The 21,659-nt window shown below is 37.3% G+C and overlaps 2 protein-coding genes across 4 annotated transcripts in view; one reads left to right on the top strand and one right to left on the bottom strand.

Moving 5' to 3' along the window:
* Positions 1 to 20,230, top strand: part of CARPA (Carbonic anhydrase-related protein A) — a 226,296-nt gene extending 206,066 nt beyond the window's left edge. Inside the window, exons 7-10 of one of the 3 annotated variants that reach the window (XM_033334284.2) lie at positions 15,191 to 15,345; positions 16,468 to 16,593; positions 17,393 to 17,441; positions 17,545 to 20,230. In XM_033334284.2, the coding sequence (XP_033190175.1) occupies positions 15,191 to 15,345; positions 16,468 to 16,593; positions 17,393 to 17,441; positions 17,545 to 17,594 (380 nt within the window). In that variant the 3' untranslated portion in view covers positions 17,595 to 20,230. Of the gene's footprint in view, positions 1 to 15,190; positions 15,346 to 16,467; positions 16,594 to 17,392; positions 17,442 to 17,526 lie in introns of all 3 variants that reach the window. The other 2 variants (XM_033334283.2, XM_033334282.2) reach the window with 2 other exon arrangements.
* P5CDh1 (delta-1-Pyrroline-5-carboxylate dehydrogenase 1) overlaps positions 1 to 21,659 on the bottom strand; it is a 171,162-nt gene that overhangs the window by 39,150 nt on the left and 110,353 nt on the right. The window lies entirely within an intron of this gene.

Here is a 21,659-nt window from a genome sequence, read left to right as displayed (position 1 = left end):
CGATTCATCGTTGCGTGTCCGTGTCTTTCATTCGCGACTGCAATTAGTGGACCGTCAAAAGGTGTCGCGTAAGGCACGTGGAAGAGCCACAGATGAAACCCAGGACCCCGGGTTCTGGTTTGAAAGCGGAAACGAAACGGAGAGTAGCTTGGTAGACCGACGGGGTGAGGTAAAGAGAACGCGCGACGATGAATGCGCGGTTCACGCACCAAATACCACCGTGGACCGCTTCAGCGAGCCGCGGTGGAAAGTTGGCCGCGCACTCTGTCGCTGGGATAACCCCGGATAATAAATAAAATGGTGCCAGGAAAGGGAGTGTGCCGACGCTCCAGGCTACGTAGGGGTGGCGCGGGACTCGCTGACTCGAGAGGGTGAAAAGTCGAGGGACGGAAAAAAGGAGAGAGAGAAGGGGGGATGGAAAATGACTCTCTTAAGGTAACGAGTCACTTCACCGCGGCAGATATCCAGGTTTCTCGAAAGGGCGACTTTATCTCGTCGTGAGAGTCGATATTGTGGGGTTGTTCGTGGCTTGAATGAGAGGAAGAATTGAAGGGTAACGGGCTACGATTAGACGTTTAAAGCGTGGGGTACGTTTTCGGGATTATTGCCGGTGATGAGATGAATGGCATTTTTTGAGAGTTTTATGAGAGGATGGAGATATATGATTATGGTTTTGGAGTGCCGTTAGGTGGAATAAAATAGAGGTTAGATTTGGGGGTTGTTTATTTGGTAAGTTTTAGGAGATCCTTTTTTTCGGACGATTTCTTGTTTTTTGACGAGTATCTCTTAACACTTTCATTCACGAATTATTTAATATCAATGATTATTATCTGTATTTAGGATGAAATCGAAAATAACTTCGCAAGATCAGATAACGCTGTTAGAAGGATTTTATCTGCGAAAAGTAATTGACGTTATATCATAAAAGATGCTATATATTTCCGAAACTCGTCTCTTTGTATCTTGTCAATCGATGCAAGAGATTGCTCCCTTTGATCATCGATCAACAAAAACAGACCTTATCCAGAATTACTTTCTCAATCGACAATCGATAAAAGCAGCGAATAAAACAGCCAATAAAAGAGTCTATAATCAACAACAATAACAAGAAACCTCATATAAGAACCAAACTTATAACGTCGTAAAAGAGTGTAGTCTGTAAAAGAAAACACGTCACAGGAATTTCTCAAAAAAATATACGAACGAAAGTAAACGGGAGAAGGTTTAAACCCGAAGAATGAATTCGATGGAACGACGAGATGCGTCGATGTTCCCAAAGGGTGATCCCTCCACGGTAAGGGTACTCGACGTTAAACGATTCGTCGATGGAAGCTCGGTTGCGCAGCTTTTTACGCGGTGGACACGATCTACACGACAACCGGTCGATTTACAACGAGGGACAACGATGCTCAGCGTCCAGCTAGCTTGTGTGTGCATAAATTCCTCTATACACCGTAGCGTCATATTCTAGTGTGCGCCGCGTGTACGTGTGCCGTTGTGTGTGTATTTTAATCAATACCCTGTTGACACTGCGACCACGGCACATAAATCATGAGACAATGGAGAAATGCCGTGGGGGGTGGACCAACAGGGGTGGATCTAAGTATTCCATTGTCGTGTACCGTCGGCTCCTGTACCGTCGATGTGTGCATGTACGCCATCCGCGATAACAATGGGGACCCACGAACGCGCGCACGCCATCGCTCCTCGAAAAGTTTCCAGGTATTTATTGCGAAATTTCGCGAGAAAGCAAGATTGTATCGCACCACTTGACTTCCGGCCGAACAACCGGTCGTCGACAGCCTGCCTTACGGCTCAGGCATGATTCTGCAGAACGTACCGCTATTTTGGAGATTCTAACGAGACGAAGGGGTGAGTTTTGGGATGGTTGGTTACAATGTTACAGATATTGGAGTAATGGGCTTGAGAAATTTGCAGACAGGAAAGTATAGATAAGTTTTGTGTAATAAGTTATACATATTTTGTTGGACTTTTGCTAATAATTTCCGAAGATAATTGAATTTTTTGTTTATATGCCTTTAAATTCTGCAGAGAAATGAATGTTGTAGAATGGATAATACATTTTATATAACATTGTAAATTAAATCTATTTTATTGGAATTTTCGTGATACTTTAGTGTATCAATTTAATTTAGGCAGATAGTTAAATTTTTTTAAACTGTTTATTTATTTTTCTTGATACAAAGAAGATTGTAAGATAGTATCTACAATAAACGTTTGATTTGTTTTCTTAAGCGATACCAAGTACACTGCTTGCGAACGAAACGACTATAGCAAAATTTAATCAATGCTCGTAAATGGAAGAGGAACAGAACCCAGGGCCACGATCTAATCCCATTACCTGCCATTTTATTCTATCGTTTCGACGCAATGGAAATGACAAATGAAAACTTTACCGCTTATCTAAATGAAATTAACGATACCATTTGACGATACTTAAAATTAAGAAAATATTTTGCTGATGATGGATTACCAGGAATACTCGTAATTGTAACTTTTCATCATTGTCGAGAGATTGTGTCGTGCGCCCATGATGCACACGTTCGCGCTTTACGAATCAAATGTAAGCGTTCCCCGTGTATCGCGCACCGCATCGTAAATATCGTTAATATTTATGAATCAGTTTAATTCAAACGTTGTGTACGTATGCGAAATTCTATGCGCGGGAAACGCATGACCCGGTTCGATTGGTTCATCAGAATCAGTTGTTAACTCTTGTAACGCGATCATGTGCGTTTATCGATGTCGAGCATGTAGAATATGATGGAAATTAGGGTCTTATATGGGTCATTACATAATACACGTTGCAAGATAAAATTATGTTTAACGTTTGAGAGGTTTCGAATCTTTGAGAAATTTTTTATTTTGCACAGTTTTGTGTATGTTCGACTGTTATGTTCGAATTTTATGAAATTTAGAACTTTTGGAAAATTTGATAAAAATTTGTTAATAAATGTAGCAGAGTCCTTATAATTGAGGTTCGTATGTAAACGTGTGCGACGAAAGTGAAGTAAAAGAATTGTAGAAGAAAAATTTAATTGTGAAATTTGAAAAAGAAATTTAATTAAACGCCAGCTTAAATTTGAATTACATTACAGGATTTGTATAATATATGATTCTAGTTTAGCCCTCATGTGAAAACCTATCGAATCACATTATAGATTTAGTGTATAGTTGTAGATGTAGTAATAACGATTAATGCTACATGTTGTCCTGTTATCACTTGTTAATTTATATGTACATTTAATTATTGATTATCAAAACTAATAGAATTTAGTTTACACGAACACAGCCATCGAGCGAATGGAAGTCAATATGCAGAATTCAATGGTTCAAAAGTGTAGAAACAAATTAAGAATTACGAAAAGGGCAGGCGTAATTGATAAACTCTGTGTTACTCGTTGTTAGATGTTTTGCGGTATTAAAATGAGTGGAGAAAGACTGAAGAAAAGCGATTTATTATGCAATATGAAGAAGAGCCATCGATCTTCAGAACTAAATCCTTTACATCGTAGAACTTTTCAAAACTGAAATATAAGACACAGTGTTCAAACTACTCGTGAAAAGAAATTTCTTAAGAACTGCAAACTCCTCAAAACTCAGACATAAAGCCAACTCACTTTCGATCCTTCTCGGAGGTATTAACAAACTAACAATTTTGTCAAAAGCATCTGTACGTCTATAACGTTTCCAGAAACAAAAATAAGAATGATAAAATTGCTATTCTGACAGATTTACAAGTTCCTAGTGCGAAAGAAAATACTGCATGTATTCGTGAAACGGAAGCTTCGAATAACAGAATGGAGTTGATGGCGAATCGGAACGTCTTATACGTTGCAAGAAGGTCGGCTACATCTTCCGTTGTCTTTCATCGTAAACGGCCCCGGTAATATATGGAAACAATAAAACACAGAGAGACGAAATAAGACAAGAACGGGCAACTTTCCTGAATATGAATATAGCTACGTGTCTATGCAGGGCATTTTCCAAAGTGAGATGAAAAATGCGACGCATTACTCGCCGACGCAGCGAGCAAATATAAAATTCTTTATAGCTTCCTGCTTCGTTCGCGTGCCAACGATGAATCCACTGCGTCGTAATGTAAGCATTTATATTAACTTCCATCTACTCGTGATATACGGAATGACACGCGGAACGAAAAATACTTGCCGTTACGATCTTTCCAATTTCGATGTTACCAATGAAATTGAAGAGAACTACGTTCGTACAGTACGATAGAAACGCGAGACACGACGAGGAAATATAAGTAGAATAAGCGATTCGATGCTTACATTGGAGCAAATTCGCCTTAATTGGAGATTTTGCAGAATAAATTAAGAATATTTTCTGATTAATCGTATTAGTAATAGATTTCACATTTTACCAATTGTTTTCATTGTGGTTTATGAATTTTGTTCGGTTAAATCCTTGGCTTATTGATATTTATCAACTACTGTTTTAAAAATACCGTCTGACGTATTCAGAATATTAATATTTTTTGGAAACAGATATTGGAAGAGAATGAAGTCACTGTAAAATATAACGTTGTTTAACGTGACTATAAAAACAAATAGACAACACATTTAAGGGTTGGTGTCATTCTGAATATCGGATTTCTTAAAATTAAATAATAAAATCGTCTTAAAATTCCTACTAGGCATTTTTTCTATTTGTTACGATAAAGATATAAATTTGCATAAACATCCATAGTCTGCTTATTACTTTGACCTCTGAATGGCTTATATAAAATTACAATTTAACGTTCATAACAATTAAGCGGCATTCTGCGCTTTTCTAAATATCATTCATCTGAAAATTTGTTAATTACTCGTAAGACAAATCCACCTAATTTACTGTGTCGGTAAATTACAACCGCCCATGTTCATTATATCTACGTGTATATAATACGTATGAATCTCTTGTAATGGCTGGCACATACCACGAGAAACAATACAGAAAATACGATCGTACAGTAGACCGTACGATATTCGAAGCAACCAGAAGGATTTGAACCAGAAAAATCCGTACGCTGTCTTTCCAAGCCACTTTACGTTGAAAAGGTCCATGTTCTATTATCTTCGAACGCGGCTCGAGGGATGCCATGTGCAGCATGCATGCATCGCGTATTTCCACTTTGTTTCGCTTAACTAATGGCGAGCTTTCGTCGCGACCTTTTCATCCCACGATATCTTACCCGCGTCCTCTGAGAATCGTCACACGTTCCTTCATATGAGAACAACCAACGAATAAATAAAACGTTACGTCGATTCAGCTGCGATTAAGATTGTTTGTTTCTGTATGAATTTCAATTTTTTTGTAGAATTAAATATCCGAGATAATTTTTAAATAATTGTTAATTGTGTTCTGTATGTAATTGAATTATTTATTGTTAGTAATTTAGTTGAAATTCACGTTTAATATTTTCTAGAATATTGTCATTTATTAACTTAGCTATTTAATTTGACTAATTTTATTTATCGACTAATTGTGTTATTTATTAATTATTAATTTAATAATTGTCATTATTAATAAATGGTAATATAATGTTAGAAAATATTTTGCAAGAGATTATACAAGAATGTGAGATATTTGTATGAAAAAAATGTCTTGCTTCGTTCTTGCTTATTTCGTCGACGAAACTTTCCTCAGTCGATGAAAATATTTTCCACGGCTAGGAAAGACAAAAAGGAGGATTTACCAGGGTGACGGATCGCTCTCGTGAACAATTCTTTTTTTTTTCGACAGTTCGTTCAGGGTGTAAGAACCGGCAAGATGGTAGCGACTTCAAGGACCGAATTTTCGGCAGGTTTTTGATGGATTAAGGGAGGTTTGACACCCGCTTCACTGTGTCGATCAAGAAGTTACCCTGGAGATTGAGGAAATTAATGAACACGTCAGAAAATTAGTAAAGATGGAACCCGTTATACGAAACAAATCTTCTAGTTCACACAGTTATGAAGATACTTCTTTAATATCTGATACTTATCTGAGACAAAAAATGGCGAAATAATTCCGCCGAACGTAAATTTTGAATTAATATAAAAGATGAGAGGCAAGAATTACTTTAAACAGGCAAACATAAACATATTTTGCGCAAAATTGAGAAATCTTCAGAAAATAAAGCTGAATAATTTGGCTTCTGAGTGGCTCAATTATTCTACAAGTCCAACAAATATTATCTTTTCTTAAGAAATATCGCGATTTCTATAAGACAACAGTAAAGATCGTCTTAGGTAATTAATCTTACAAACAAATCTAAAATTAAGGTACAGGACCTTAATATCAGGAATATTTGGTATGCATATGAATATGTATGTGTTATAAACGAGTCATCCATCAAATATATTCGATCGGTATCTAGCCGGGAGCAGTTTGACGCGTAGATTCCTTCTATGTTGGGCGACGGCATTTCTGAAAGCATAGAGCGGTCATTGTTGATAGCCAGGACAACGAAAGGGGCGCGGTTGGTCCGTTTGCACGGCTTTGTTCTACTACAGAGGGCCGCGTACAAGAAACTGATCCGCGCGTGCAAGCTGTCGGCTGGAAATTAGCACGATTGCAATACGTGCTGGCAGCTAAGGGCTTTACCTTTGTGCTCGAATTGAGGAATTTCGTGACGCTTTGTAACTCGTATTTTTCACTAATTTTCTTGCTTTTATCGTGATACGAATATATAGCTGTTGGTCACATGGCTGTATTACCAATAAATCAAATAATTTCAAAAACTTACGCGAATTTAGGAGCGAAAAGGCAACATGGTATCGAAATACACCCTGTATTATAAATTAAGCGTCTCCGAAAGTATTGGCAGATATCGAGGTGCTGCAAGAAATGGCAGAAACGTAAATTGCAAATTCTTTCATACAAACTTTCGGACAACTTGAAAAATTCGTAATATGAAATATATAATATAAAGAAAAATACAAATACAAAATTCGTAATTGATTTAATCGGATTATAGTAACTCCGGGCAATTTCCCCTTATTTACCATTTTCCATTTTTAATTTTGCCATCTTTATCACTCATACTGATAATCCGAGAATTTGTATTGTATCCATGCAATAACACCTTACTCTACAAACTCTTTATCGACGATACCAAATACCTATCAATGCACACACCGGAACGCAAACACAATCGTCTAATTAAATCATTCAACTACAACGCGGCGAACACACAAAAACCAATGTCCATCAAGCGGGACAAAAGAATGATTCGAACCTCGGTTAAGCAAACAACAGTGAGCTCCGGTTTCCGCGTGGCAGACATCCAGGAAGCCGTGGGAAGGAGCGCAGGCCGGCGCATAAATTTGAAAACGATTTTGAATACGCGATTTGACGGCGTGGTCCCGCGAGAGCTCGCGTGCGCGCACGAACAAGCGATGCCGGGTAATGAACACGGTGAATGTACCATGAATCATTGGGAACGCTTGTGCGCAACGCGGATGAAAGAACGGAAATTTCATTCTTTCCACGGATTCTGGCCTTGACACGGTAAAATTCCTTGACAGCCGGCGCGAATGCTCCCGGGAAACCGACGTGCATATTTTAAAAGACAGACGGAAACGGGAATGTGATGCCACCCTTTCGGTGTAATCCGTTGTTCCAGCCTCGCTCCTGACTTTTCTCTTTTGGCATGCCACGCGATAAAGCCATTTTTCCCCTACGAAAGCGATCCGACGTGTTCTGCTTTTAGGTCAAACAGCTCGAAGCGAAATAATAGCACCCCTCGGTTAATTAGGGAGAGAACTAAACGATTGGACGTTTAGTGGCCCCCTTTTCCTTTCTTCTTTCTTTTTTTTCATGCGATTACAAGTTTTAATACGAGCAGCAGCGATCGTGACGTTTTACGAAATTAGTTATTGGTCAAAATAGTCTTGTTTCGAAGAGTGAGTCGGGAAATAAGAAATTTTGTGTGAGCTATTCTTTGCTAACTTCAAGTTGTAGTAATGATTTGAATGATACAACGATTTTTTTGGTGCAAATTCGTATTTTTATGAAAATAATATAAAAGTGGCATCTAAGCAGAAATCTGCTTCAACGATTGAATATTTTAACAGCTACTGTATTTTCGATATTTTCGTGTAATATGTACATTCTGTGCATCGTTTTCGTTTGTTATTAAACACCGATGGAACTGGGTGTCACATTACACACGGAGCAATCTACATACTTTTGGAAATCTTGCTTGGATTCCTCTTTAATCTCTGTTCTTTGGTTTTCTCATCAAAGATTCGGAAGGATTTGTACATCAGACCCATTGTTTCTGATTTCAAGTTATGAAACAACAGAGCAAGTCTATAGGTCGGGCTTTTATGCAATTAGGTTGGTAAATGGTTGCCAGAGTTTGATTTAATCATACCGGTAAATACAGAATTAATTTGGAAAACTGAGTGTGTAATGAAATGAGTGACCTCGAAAGATATCACGTTTGTATAAATGAAATTAAACGCACGCGTAACATCCCATTAATGAGACGACCGATCGAAAATAATTAATCTTGTATCAATTAAATGGAGCTCATTGTTTCATCCCACTTCTTCACTGTTTCTCTTGTTCCCATCACAACAAAACAAATCCTCATTTTCGTCCAAAATTCATAGTAATTATAAGATATAAGCTTATACCGTATCTCGTGGTTTCTATTAATTATGTTAATTAACTTCGCAATAATATTTCGTTCAAATCATTTATTCCTGCTACCTGACACAACATTTTAGAATATCGTTTAAGCTTTTGCGCGGTAAAATTCTACATACTTTTCTATATACTTCAATTTTGTAGGTTCTGTTTATTTTCACACCTTCAAATATCACGTGAATGCATAAAAATCTAACGATAGCTGTTATAACTCTTGCCCGATTCAGTCGCCGATTCATTAGAAGCTACATGAAACTACAAACATTGCCAATTATCCTAATCGAGCGCATTAGCCCGTTTAAGAGGCTTATCGAGACAAATATACACTCGTTCTGTTATCTATTATCGGACAGACCCAGTGACTATCGGCGATGCTTCTATTGCGTCAAATGTTCTTCGAGAAACACACGTGTGGCTGTCGTTGCGTGGAAGTTGAGGGCAAAGGGCTCTTAGGAAAATTGACCGACCTTAATGGGTCGACCACACATCCGGGGATAATGATGATGACAGTGGCGATAATCGCGATATAAGAACAGCGATGGAGCACGCCATCATAACCTGTGTCCTCTGCTGTGTCAAACTAAAGATTAAAACGTAATCACTATATGCGGCGAGGATGAACCTGCATGACATTATCGAACGTTTGTTGTTTATGTCAAATATTTGCGTTCACGGGTATTTGTAAGGGATCGCTCTATTCCCAATAACGTTCAGCTTTAAAAGATATTGAAATTCTTCGAATTGGTATCGTTAGAGTCAGTGAAAAATACATTAATCACGAGTTGGTTTACTTGATTTTTAATTTGTTTAATATTATGTTAATTTTACACGAACAACTATTAATAATCTTTACCTTATGAAACAAAAGATACTTAAAATTTATTAATTTGATTAATTCAAATTTAATTTGTTGATCTGTTAAAAACGAACGTTGCGTTGATACAACATCTTATTTGAAATTTTTCATCGACTTACATTATTGAGTTTTGTCTTTAACATTAAGATTATGAAAACCTTACTTCGTATTTTCGGATCACTATCTTTCATACCATATGGAGTCCACGATTGTACGAAGTTTGAATAAATCATTGTATGTGTTCAGTTTATACTGTATATTTAGTTTAGTAAATTAGTTTATGATATAGTTATATTCAGGAAGGAGATTGAACCCTTTCAAGCTGAGATATAACCAAGGATAAAATAATACAATAAGTGGACATGGATAAAAAGTATGTTCAGCCGGTATTTTAAATGACGTTGGCTTTATCTTGAAAGTTCATTTTATATTATTAGTATTCAGCGTGACGCCTCGACCTCACGTTACGCGGTTATAAATCCGCCTTATACCGCTTCTCTAATTTGGAACACGCTCTGCCTTCCCGCTTGCTCTTGTTAGATTTAGAACGAAGCAAATATTCCTTTGTTCTCGCCACTTTCAACCATATTTTCAATTGAATCTTTTTTCGTTCCGTGACGTTATTTAGTACGAAAAATTCTACAAGAGGTTAACATTCCAAAATCGGTCATTTTCAAACGGCGCCAGCTCACTCGAAATCGATGAAATATTTTCCTCATGCAAATATTAACCATTCTTCCTCGTGATATAGTTTCATCGTAAAAAGAGAGGGAGGCGGGGAGGGAGAGAAATGGTAAAAATCAAAAAACTTCATCCATATCGAATGAAATTCCTGTTTTATAAAATCTGAACGTGTCTAAAACCAACGAAATAGATATCTTTTTATTTCTAGGCCAGCAATACACGCGTGCAATGAAAGATATTCCACAATTTTATCTTAAATGTTTCATGAGGAATCATTTTCTTTGTACCGAAATCATATTTTTGTCCTTTTAAGTGAAAATTTCCGTTGATTCTTCATTTTATATAGATTTCTTTATTTTATATTTAACAAAAGTGTACACGTGTTCTACAGTACATTTCCTTCCATAATAAATATCTATACTTTACCATTTTACATTTCAAGTTATTAAATTAACCAAATCAGTGCCCTAGCAGAATAAAATTGAAAATATCAATTTCACGAAAATTGTAAACCGCGGCAGTTTGACGTCACGGGACATTGAAAAACGTTATAACTTTTTTATTTTCATCACCTTTTTCCCCATTTTTTATAATCTGTGCGTCGTTCGTGGACGCGTGCACGCGAACCTTCTGCGCCACGTAGCAGAAATTCGAGAAATCATTGCCTCCGCGTTGAAGCGCTCTCCGAAATCGGATAGAACGAAGCGACGTGTGACACGTTTCTCAATTTCTTCACGCTTTTTTCTCGCGACCTCTGTGCAAGAGTTAATGCATTTCATTAATCACCGGACGACCCTCTGGTCTTCTCTTCTTTCCATCTGAATTTCAGAACTGGTTCCATCCCTGCTGTGATACCTGGCCTCACCCTCATTTCCATCCTTTCCACATCTTTATTATTATTTGTCACCTGCTTCGATGCTTCTCTACTTTTCCTTCTCCTCCTTTCTTACTTCCTCTTTTCTTTTTACTATATCAGTCCTCTTTTCCATTTCACGCGAAAATTCTTTTTAAGGCATTAGATGTCTTTTCGCGATTGTTAAAACAAGAGAAAAATTAAGATACAAATAAATTGGAATTTGAAACACCCTTTGCTTTTCCGGTGGAACAAACTCTTCCGTACATTTTACAAGGAAATAAGAATACTACAAGCATTGTTTCTAAATATAATTAATTACTATTTTAATATGAAACAGTAATATCATAGATAAAATATTTAATTCCTTAATGAAGTTATCTGTTTGATTGAAGCAAATTCTAATATAATCTAAACTTTAGAGCGCCAATGTACGTACATGACATACCTTGAAAAAATATTCTTTGAAATATGTATTAAATTATACGTCTGTATACTTATATATTAAAATAGGCAGACTGAGCGACGGATAAAAAGTTGTGTCAGAAAACGTTTCTCTATAGAGTTACGTTATTTTGCATAATTTATCCTCCATATTATATACTCTACAAATAAATACGATTTATCCCAATAACTAAAACATCTTCCTAGCCTCGTACTCAAAGCCAACCACCCATTTGCAACATTGAAAATCGGCCACCAATCATCCTCAATTAATCCACATCTCGACTCATCAAGCCATTAACACTCCCACAATACAACGTTCTCGCTGCAGCCCCATTCTCCCCATTCCAACACAACAGCCCATTAATCACACAAAGAGAATCCTTCCAGCAGCACCCTCCTTCCCTTCGATCCTCGGACACGCTTGATATTTCTCCGTCTCGGGGCGTCCTCCTTATTATTTATCACAGCGCTTTCGCGTGTGACGCCTCGAAGAAAGAGAATCGGGGCCGCGCGATAAATAAAAATAAAGCGCGGGGACACGCGTCTTCACTGCGCGTCCGACGTCGAGAAAACGAATGGAAAGGAGCGTCTAAGGTGAGGTAAGAGATGGGAGAGAGGGTTTGTGGATAGAAACGAGGGTCGTGAAGAAAGAGAAAAAGAGAGTCCGCCACTTTCTGCCCTCTAAGCGGGCTGAATACTGTCCTAAAAATGTTTCCTCGCCGCGGAAGACGAGAACAAGCCGGATGGCTGAGGGTCGCCACATTTATCCGTTGTGTCAGCTCACCATTTGCCCCGACATACGCTCGCTCCTCCTTAGTGTCACGTGCCTCGATACGAGGGGAATAGCTGGCTCGCAGTCGCGACGTCGCGACACCGCAACAAGAAGCTTTTCAACTCGCCACGACTCTCCTATTCGAGCGTTGGCCATTCGACGATGATTTTTATTAAAGCTCGATTAATGACGCCGGAAGAAGCTTGTCGAGAGATGGGAAAAGGATAGAGAGTTCCTTTTTACGAAACGGTGTCCGACTTTCAGATTAATCATCCCTGGGATTAATTTACAGAACGGAACGGGAAAAAGGGCGGAGACCACTGAATCGAGCTATGGGATTCAGTTGGTGGATCGTATGATAGTTTATGAGGATGATTAGTAAAGTTTCCAGTGGAACTCGGTTTTGCCAGGGTTTAGGGTTTTTGATCAGATTTTATGTTGCGCTGAGGTTTTTCGTTTGCAGTATGTTTGAAAGAGGAGGTTTTTAATGAAAGAGATTTTGTAGCGTTTGCTTATAGTAAGAAACGGAATGATTTGTTTCTCGTTTTGTTTCTCAGTTATTAAATACGTAACATTTTGTTTCTTAATGAACAAGAACATGTTTCTACATAAACATCCGCAGCCTGTTTATGATTAAAATAATTTAATCTTCATAAGTAATTTTGATTATCACAACCTTTAGAAAAAGAAAAATATGGCAAGCTTCATTATGCAAAATATTTTACCATTAATTATACTAACGATTGCTAAAAATTACCAGTTTAAAAATCTGGTATCAGGGGTTTGATAATTTTTATAGAAACAAGTATCTTCCTGTGTTCAAATGTAATTAACATAATCGATAAATCCATATCAAGAAACCCTACCCCATAATAATTTAGCAAGTAGTACATCAGCTTCCTAAATAATTAATATCCACTTCCTATATCAAACTGAATATTTCAACATTTCTTAAAAATTAAAAACAAACAAATATATAACAAACACTCTTCTTTAAAGTTATTTTAATTGTGAAATTTTCGGTTCGATAAACCATTCTATCGTATAATTCGACGATTATTCGACGATTAGTCGTGTTTCATTGGTTTTCCAGTTCGCTTGCGATTCGCTCACGGCCGAGCGAGCCTCGTTCAAGAATCGAAATCGCCGCTGTGAAGTGAATTTCTTCGGGTCCTGGTCACACCCTATCGATTATTCGTATCGTTGCGAGACGACGACGACGACGACGACGACAACGTGATACACGATACACACACGGGTCACCCCTTTTACGAGTGAACGCGCCACGTCGAATCGTTAAGTCGACGGAATAACCACGATTTCTCTTTACGATCGTTCGACGACCGGCATCAATTTGTTATTGCTTCTCTTGCGCGCAGATTTATATGCGCTGCAGAATTACGAGCTCGTTCCTACTTACCAACTATGCGCAAATCATCCATAAGCAGTCTTGTCAGTTATGAACAGACAGAATGCTTTGATGGAGGAAAGAAATCGTGATTTTTCTACAGTGCTCGATCTTAATTTGTATAGTCGAGTGAACTAGCTATTTCCTATTTATTAGCTCATCTATTAATACGGAAAAATATACATCGAGGTTTGAAGTGTTTAATAAAATCATTAAGAATGAATATATCGTGTTGTACTAAGAAAGCAATTTCGATCATAAAAATAAGAGCGTGAGGTCTTCTATGAAAAGAATGTCTATGATATAACAAATAAAAAGCGCAAAATAACAAACACCAAAGGAAGAATTTCGATACGTAAAAGAAATAAACGAAGTAAAAATAGAATTTGAATAATTAAAAAAGCGGCGGACGAAGAAAGGAAGTCGTTAAAGACAGTGCCTATAAAAATACTAAGACAAAATGAGAAGAATAACAAAAAGGATTACACGAATAGTCGTAGAACGAATTCTAGTAATATGTAGAAAAAAAGCAGTGCAAAAACAGGCGTAAAAGGATATTCCAGTAATAAAAAGGACAATATAAGGTTACCAGTAGAAACAACAGTCGATTTTACGACCTCGTTGTATCGTGGAAGCTACTATAGTCCCCTACCTCCATTTACCACGAATAAATAAATAAATAAATAAATAATATATACAGTATACAAAGTTCCTTTCTCTTGGCGCCGGCGAGCCAGTCTCCTGCTCTTTTTTCCAGGCTGTCTGTTTCGCGAGTTGAAGTTCAAAGAGTGGCCTCGGACGAATATCGAGTAATTTTGTCGCGTTCGAAATAACGTCGCTGAATATGCAACGCAGCGGTTCTACCGATAGAATAAGAGAACCCGCCGAATTTTGATCGTTTAGCATGCAAATACTCTGGAATTTAGACGACAGGCTCCGCTCTTTACCGATGCGCTTTCGTTATGCCGCACAAAGAGAGTTTGAAAAGTTTAGCCTTTATTCTGTTTGCTCAAGGTAGAGGCGATTTTTCTGCTCATACAGAATCGGCAACATTGATTTCCTTCGATCAGTTTAATAATCACGCCAACGATTTACACAGCGCGTTACATTGTTTAAGATCGAAAATTTTACGTCTTACGTTTTGGTATCCTTGTTGAAACTTTACTCCTCTAATCTTTATACGTCATACGCACAGAATATGTCAAATAAATGGTAAATTTCTCTTGATAATCCAAATTATTATTAGATTATGGAGATTAGTTCGAACATTCACAGCTAAATTTTAGAAAAAGAATGTATCATTTTAACGATTAACGTATGCACTGTTTTTTCCAGTATTTTTCCTCAAATATCGGATAACTTCTAATTCTTTTTTTTTTTTTAGGATAGTTTTCGTAAAAAATCAGGAAACATCGAAAGCGCGTATTTTTGCAACAATCTCGAAATCAACAATGCGATGGTGGTTTAAATGTCCCGTTGTCCTCATATAGTTTTGGTGTTTCTGTGCAGGCGATTTTGCGCCCGTACGTCATCTGTCTTTGAAGAGCCTCCTTCCAAACACGAACGATTACATGACTTACGAGGGCAGCACGACTCACCCAGGCTGTTGGGAAACAGCAGTATGGCTGATCCTCAACAAACCTATTTACGTAACAGCGCGAGAGGTAAGTGTTGATCCTCTTTACCTTCTCCCTATCTACCTCAATTTGTATTCCTCCCTCGAGCTTTTTTTATTACCCTTTTCGTGTGTAGAATGGACAATTAGTCAATCTTCTATCTTTCGTTCTGTGTAAACGCGTGTATATAATATAAACGTAACACGATACTAATTTTGAATACATGTACACGCATCCGTATCCACGACAGTAGTTTGAGAAACTTCTTAATAGGACTGAAAGGATCGAAGAAAGTTGCAATTCCATTCAGAAACATTTATCCCATTATTAGAAACATTCAAACATTTGTTCAGTTACAAATTATGGGAAAAACCGTATTTGTTAAATAACCAATTTGTAAGCAATTTGTCGTTTTCTTATATATCAGTAATATTACAAATATTACACCCCTGCCGTGTTAGGTCGAACGAGCGTACCAGCAACTTTCTTTAGTTTATCTATATAAAATATTAAATAAGAGAAACGTCTCTGCGTTGAAACTGCACATGTAACAGTTTATATTTCGAACGTATTTGAAATCTGTGACCAGTTGTTAAACGCTAAAAGTCATTTTTCACAAAATTACATTTTGACCAAATACGCGTACTTGGATTAACACGGCATATCACCTATGAGTTAACTCAAGATCCTGCGAAATTGTCCTCGTAACACGGCGAGGAAGAATTTATACGATCGTTACTCCAACACCGGCACACCAAATGAAGTACATATATACATATACAGCAATTTCGTTTAATTATTCACCGTCCAAGAGGATATCTATTTTTACTAAAAAGGCTACTAGAGAGAAACGAAGTACGCTAAATTTTACGATGAAATTCGCGTAAATCGTTGGTCCGCGTTATTAATCTCCTTGCACCGTTGCAAAATTAATCGCGGGACAATAAATAATTTAATAAGGTGTCAGGCGCACCAACACCAATACCTTAAAGTACATTACTTTCGAGATTCAACTCCCGTTTTCCCGGGGCTATTCTTACGCTTCCACCACCCTTATTTCAATCCTTCTCCCTTCCACGACCACGCCATTACTTAACAAGCTCTGCTTTATGGTTAAATATTGAACGAGGGAACGGCATCGTTACATCGTAATCCTAATCCCATTTCCAGCTTTACGCACTAAGGCAACTAATGCAAGGTCCGTCGACCACCCCGAAAGCACCCCTGGGAAACAATTCGAGGCCGCTGCAGGATCTTCATTACAGGACTATACGGACAAACATCGATTTTCACAAGGTGAATTGCTCTATTCTATTTTCCATCGTCTCTCCCTCCATCCATTTACTTGGGCGCTTCTGTTAATTTTTCATCGACTAATCGCATTAACCGATGTGGAAGCTTGGCTACAAGCGTGTAGAATAAGTCCGATTTCATCGTTATGAATGTTAATTCGAAGTTGAAATATAAAGCGTGTAAATCGAGAGAAAGCGATATCATGATTTGTTTTGTGTTAATGGCGATTGAGTACGTTTTTAACAGAATAATTTAAGGATAGGGTTTGTATTCATTTTCTGGATCACGAAAAATTCGTAAAATCGGTGAAAATAATTTCCGACCAGGTCGCGCCATCTAAAGGAAATTTATTGATCAAAATTAACTTTTAACAGTTTAATCCTGCTACGCTCTCTGGGCCATTACCGATTCAATAGATTCTTTTGTTGTTAAGAAACTTCTTAAGTTTGAGAAAAATATGAAAGATGCTAACAGGCATGATTTCTTATCTCAATTTTGTGCTAAATTTCTTCGTAAAATACTACGCGTCGTTTCGCTCTTTGAAACAAGAATGAGATGGAAATGTAGAAATTCAGAGTCCAAGAAGAGTTCAATCCCAGAGTTGAAAAATCGCAGCAGGATTATTATTTATATTATTTGGTCATTATTTTTAATTATTATTATTATATTTAATTATCGAATAACAGAGAACAATATTACTCTTATATTTCATCTTACTCTATTAATACTTTAGAGGCGCTAATAATACGTTCCGACGAGAAACGATTAACGAAAACCAAGTTTTGTATTTTTCTTTCGGCAGCGACCGGATGCGAAGTGTCCATCGATGGCTCAGGACATGCACTATAGAGGTAACCCAGGATAATATCCAGGCTCGAGCGGCCCCAAACTTCTTACCATCTAGCGAAGGGATCGTCTCGATGAGAATCTGAAAAGATGACTTTTTCTTTCCAGCGAACACGTGGCAGGACGATGGCTCCCTCTCGCACAACGGCGTCGTCTGAATCGCGGCCGTCATACAAACCAGAGACGTTTTCGGCTTTCAATGCGACAGGTTCACGCGAACATTTCGTAATAGGCATGCAAAAAGAAAAAGACCACTGTGTACAGGCTTGACAAGGTCACGGTTCAGGGAACTCGATTCGTCCAAATGGCAGACAAAACTCTGCAGATCTTTCTTATTTTCGTTACGAAACGAACAAATGAAAAAAGATCATCGAGAAACTTCCATTTCATTGCATTTGTTATAATTTGAGAATCGAACATTTTTTAATTCCATTTCTGTGTTATTGAAAGAAATGTCAAATATTCGAATCTTTTCCATTTGAACTCGAAGATCTTCTTTGGAAATCTATTTAACGAACCGATAAAAGATTTCTTTCCGGAAGCTTTAAAGCGATTCAATTCAATCGATAGACGTGACATTCAAAAATGTCAAAAGTCAAATTTCGAAAAGAAGATTGCAGAAGAATCGGTCGTTCTAACTTGTACGTCAGAATGACATGTTGACATCTTAACTGAATAGATATTCTAACTAAAAGTATTGCTGCAGGAACTAACGAACTACGTGAATTTCGATTAATTTCATTGAAAATTGATTCGTCCAATGATAGTACACGTTTGGTGGGATCTCTCCCTAAGAGAAACGAAATCGCAAACCAGTTTGATACTTGGAAGCTAAATTTACGCGCTGATAATCGCCAACAGATGCGATAATTAAAACGAAGAAACGATCGATAAAGATTTACTGTATTTCGACGTGGCACCGATTTTCGTCGATTCCGAGCAGCTGCATCCACAATTCGAAGGTGTGGAAGAAGATTCACGAGCTATCGGGGACGGGCACGGGGGTTCCTCGAGTTATCGCGGCCGAACCGATTTTGACGGGGATGATAAGTGTGTTGGAGCGCGGCTGGAATTTGTATTTGTCGCCTGAACACCTTCCGGAAATCGTTCCTGTCGTTCGTTGGCGAAAAAGGGGAGGCAAGCGCTCGAAATCGAGGCGAACGTACCAAGAGATGGGAATATTTCGTGGAACGTTCGCCTGAACCAGTGTCCAATGCCCTAATTGATCGTGTTTCTCGTGAATTTCGAAAATAGCGAGTTAATTAGGAAATATCTCTCTGTTCATGATTGTGAATCAATAATTGACGATTTAATAATTCACGACGAAGATGTATGATTTGAGGTGAAATTGCAAATTCATTACGATTCTGGGAATTCAGGATGAATTATTAAAAATAAGGGAAATTTGGAGAAGTTTGTACGTGTAGAAGAATGATAGCAGGTTTGTATGTAAACGCGATCGCTTTGTAATAATTCGTTGTGGAAGTCGACGCGAAATTTGTCAGGTGTGTAAATTGATTCGGTGTATTTTTTAAAATCGTCGAAATAGTTGTTGCACAAGTATTGCGCAAGAGAGCCTAAGTCGTGCGTTCTCGTGAAACGAAACTGCTTTAAGTAATGTTTCTCCCGATACACTGTCCATTAACATTTTATATCTTTCCAGGTGTTTCGTTAAAGCGAAAAAAAAAAAAGAAAAACGCAAGAGTCGTGTAGATGATATTTTCGTAGAAAGTATCACAAAACGAACGAATATTTGATCAAAGTATTTAATTGAAAAAGTCAATAGAGTTAAAGCATCAAACTAATTTACACATCGAATAAAATTTCACTGGAATATTCAATAGAGAGTTCTAGGAATTGATTGAAAGAAATCTCATGGTAGTCGATACGTTGAACTACAAATAAAAACACTCGCCATAATTGTATGTCTAAAGCAAACATCATTTCGTAAATTGTCGAGAAGAACAAATTTTATTCGTAATTTGTATAATGTAAGTGATCGTAAAACTTCGCCAAAGAGTGACCATTGTCCTTTCTGCGATATTTTTTTATTTACTAAACCAGAGAACAATCGTGTGCCTGTCGCTGCTAACAGAAGAATCGTGCTCGTTCCGCTCTCGAATAAAAACCACCCTCTAGAAAAGAAACAGAAGGGAAAAAAGGGACAGAGAACAAAAATAATAATTATAATCCGGCCATTGGCCGGGCACCAAACGACACTTGAAAACGAGGGGATGGAATTGTTGACTTACTTGACAGGTTTTTGTCAATTATTTTATAACCAATATACGTAAACGTGACGCTAAACGTACGACGAATAGAAACGTGTCAAAGTAAGAAAATTTCGAAATAGATGAAGAGGATGATAAAACGATCGAATGTTCACGATTTCTCTGAGCGGAACGAGCGATTCGACGAATAAAAAAATAGGTTTGGATGTTTGGAGGATGAGAGTGGAAACTTAAAGAACGATAAAAAGAGGAGAAAGAGGAGTGATATGAAATTAGAGTCGCGTGCTAGACCAACCGCAATCGCGAGAGGAATAAAAATTGGATTGTTCATAGCTTAGCCGAATGGACGAATGATCCAGCGCTTTTGTATATAAATACAGATACTAAGAAACCGTAAGAAAAGGAACTACTATTAAAAATAGGTGTAAGCAGATTAAGAGGACACTTAGAGGGAGGCTGGAGGAGGATGTGTATAGAAACCTAACGTTGTATCATACGAAAGTGAACGTTTAACGATTGTGGTTAATGAATAACGATAACAATAAACGCAACGTTATATTGTAGATCACGTGTGTTCCCTGCGGATTTTTTAATTTCTTCATTCACCCTTTTCTTTTAGCTTCGTCTAAGGTTTCTTCGAATAATTACTGTCGGACTAATGGGGAATAACAATTCGCGTTTATTCCTGAGGCATAATTGGAACTTTGAATTTAAAGTTAAACAAAGAATTTCTTAATTTAACGAATCGTAACATTATCTAATAAATTTTTAATTTATATGAACTATAACATGTCATATGTCGGTATGCATATTAATTTATCATTGGATATATCATGAGAACAGTTGTAGAAAGAATCGTTAAAAGAACTACTAGAAGAAAAGAATTATAAACTACATATTTTTAAATGGTTTATATCTTTGGATTTAAGAAATTATTATGTTGTATTAAAATGGTACTCCTATAATGACACTGAAATCAGAAAATCAACAAAGATATAGATACATACTAATCATATTTATTTCCTATATCTTCAAATAATTTCATGTAAATACTTCACGAAACAAATAATTACAATAAATTATATTATGCGTTAACCACGATCAATTAAGATTAATTGCAGTCGATGGATCTATTTAGTTTGACCATGTAACCGCAATTTTTATCAGTTGGGCGAAGCTTTGAATAATTATTCGAAGAAACGGACGATCTAGCGGAAGTTTCTTTATGGAGGACGAAGCCCCGTGGGTCTCGCGACAATCTTGCGAGTAGACGATCGAAAAATCCCGGTACATTGACAAATTGTCTGGGTGGAAATTGGGTCGAACGACGGGCAAAGTTCGCGCTGCGAGGCTGCGTCTCATCCTTCATTAATTATCTCCTTGTCGTGGCAACTTTCGACGACGATGCTCCGCCGGGACCAGCCAGAGGTAAGTGAATTTCATTTTGCGAATTTCCGACGTGAAATTTTCGCGCCCATTGCTAGTTGCTGCTGTTTTTGGACCGATCGATCATCAACGACAATGTGTGCTATTTGAGTTTATATTAGGGTCGATTATTAAGTATGACATAATTTAAAATGACTTTTATTAGCATTAGAACCACTCGTCTGTTATTTGTGTTGACCCACATATCCTATAAATATTCGTGTAATTGTCCTCTTATCTGAATAAAAGTCAAGATTAATTTTGTTAAAAGACGAAAGTATCTGCATATTTTTAATGATTGTAAAAAATTAATTTTTCCATTTTCACAAACTTTATGAAACTGTAAAATCTAAATGGGAGAAAAATAACAAAGAATAATATTTAGTATTTATATATATTACAAATATATATAATGTAAAATTTATATAAAAATTGTATATATTACAAATGGAATATTGCAACGTTAGTTAACGATTCCTTTATTCGAGAAATAACTACGCAAACTTAATAAATCATGACATTATCATTAGAGGAGAAACAGGAAACGCATCGACAAGGGAATGACCG

This window comes from Bombus vancouverensis, chromosome 4 (genome assembly GCF_051014615.1).
Source record: "Bombus vancouverensis nearcticus chromosome 4, iyBomVanc1_principal, whole genome shotgun sequence".
Classification (NCBI taxonomy): Eukaryota; Metazoa; Arthropoda; class Insecta; order Hymenoptera; family Apidae; genus Bombus; species Bombus vancouverensis.
The sequence above is the reverse complement of the archived record's forward strand: the minus strand, read 5'-3'. Positions and strand labels throughout refer to the sequence as shown.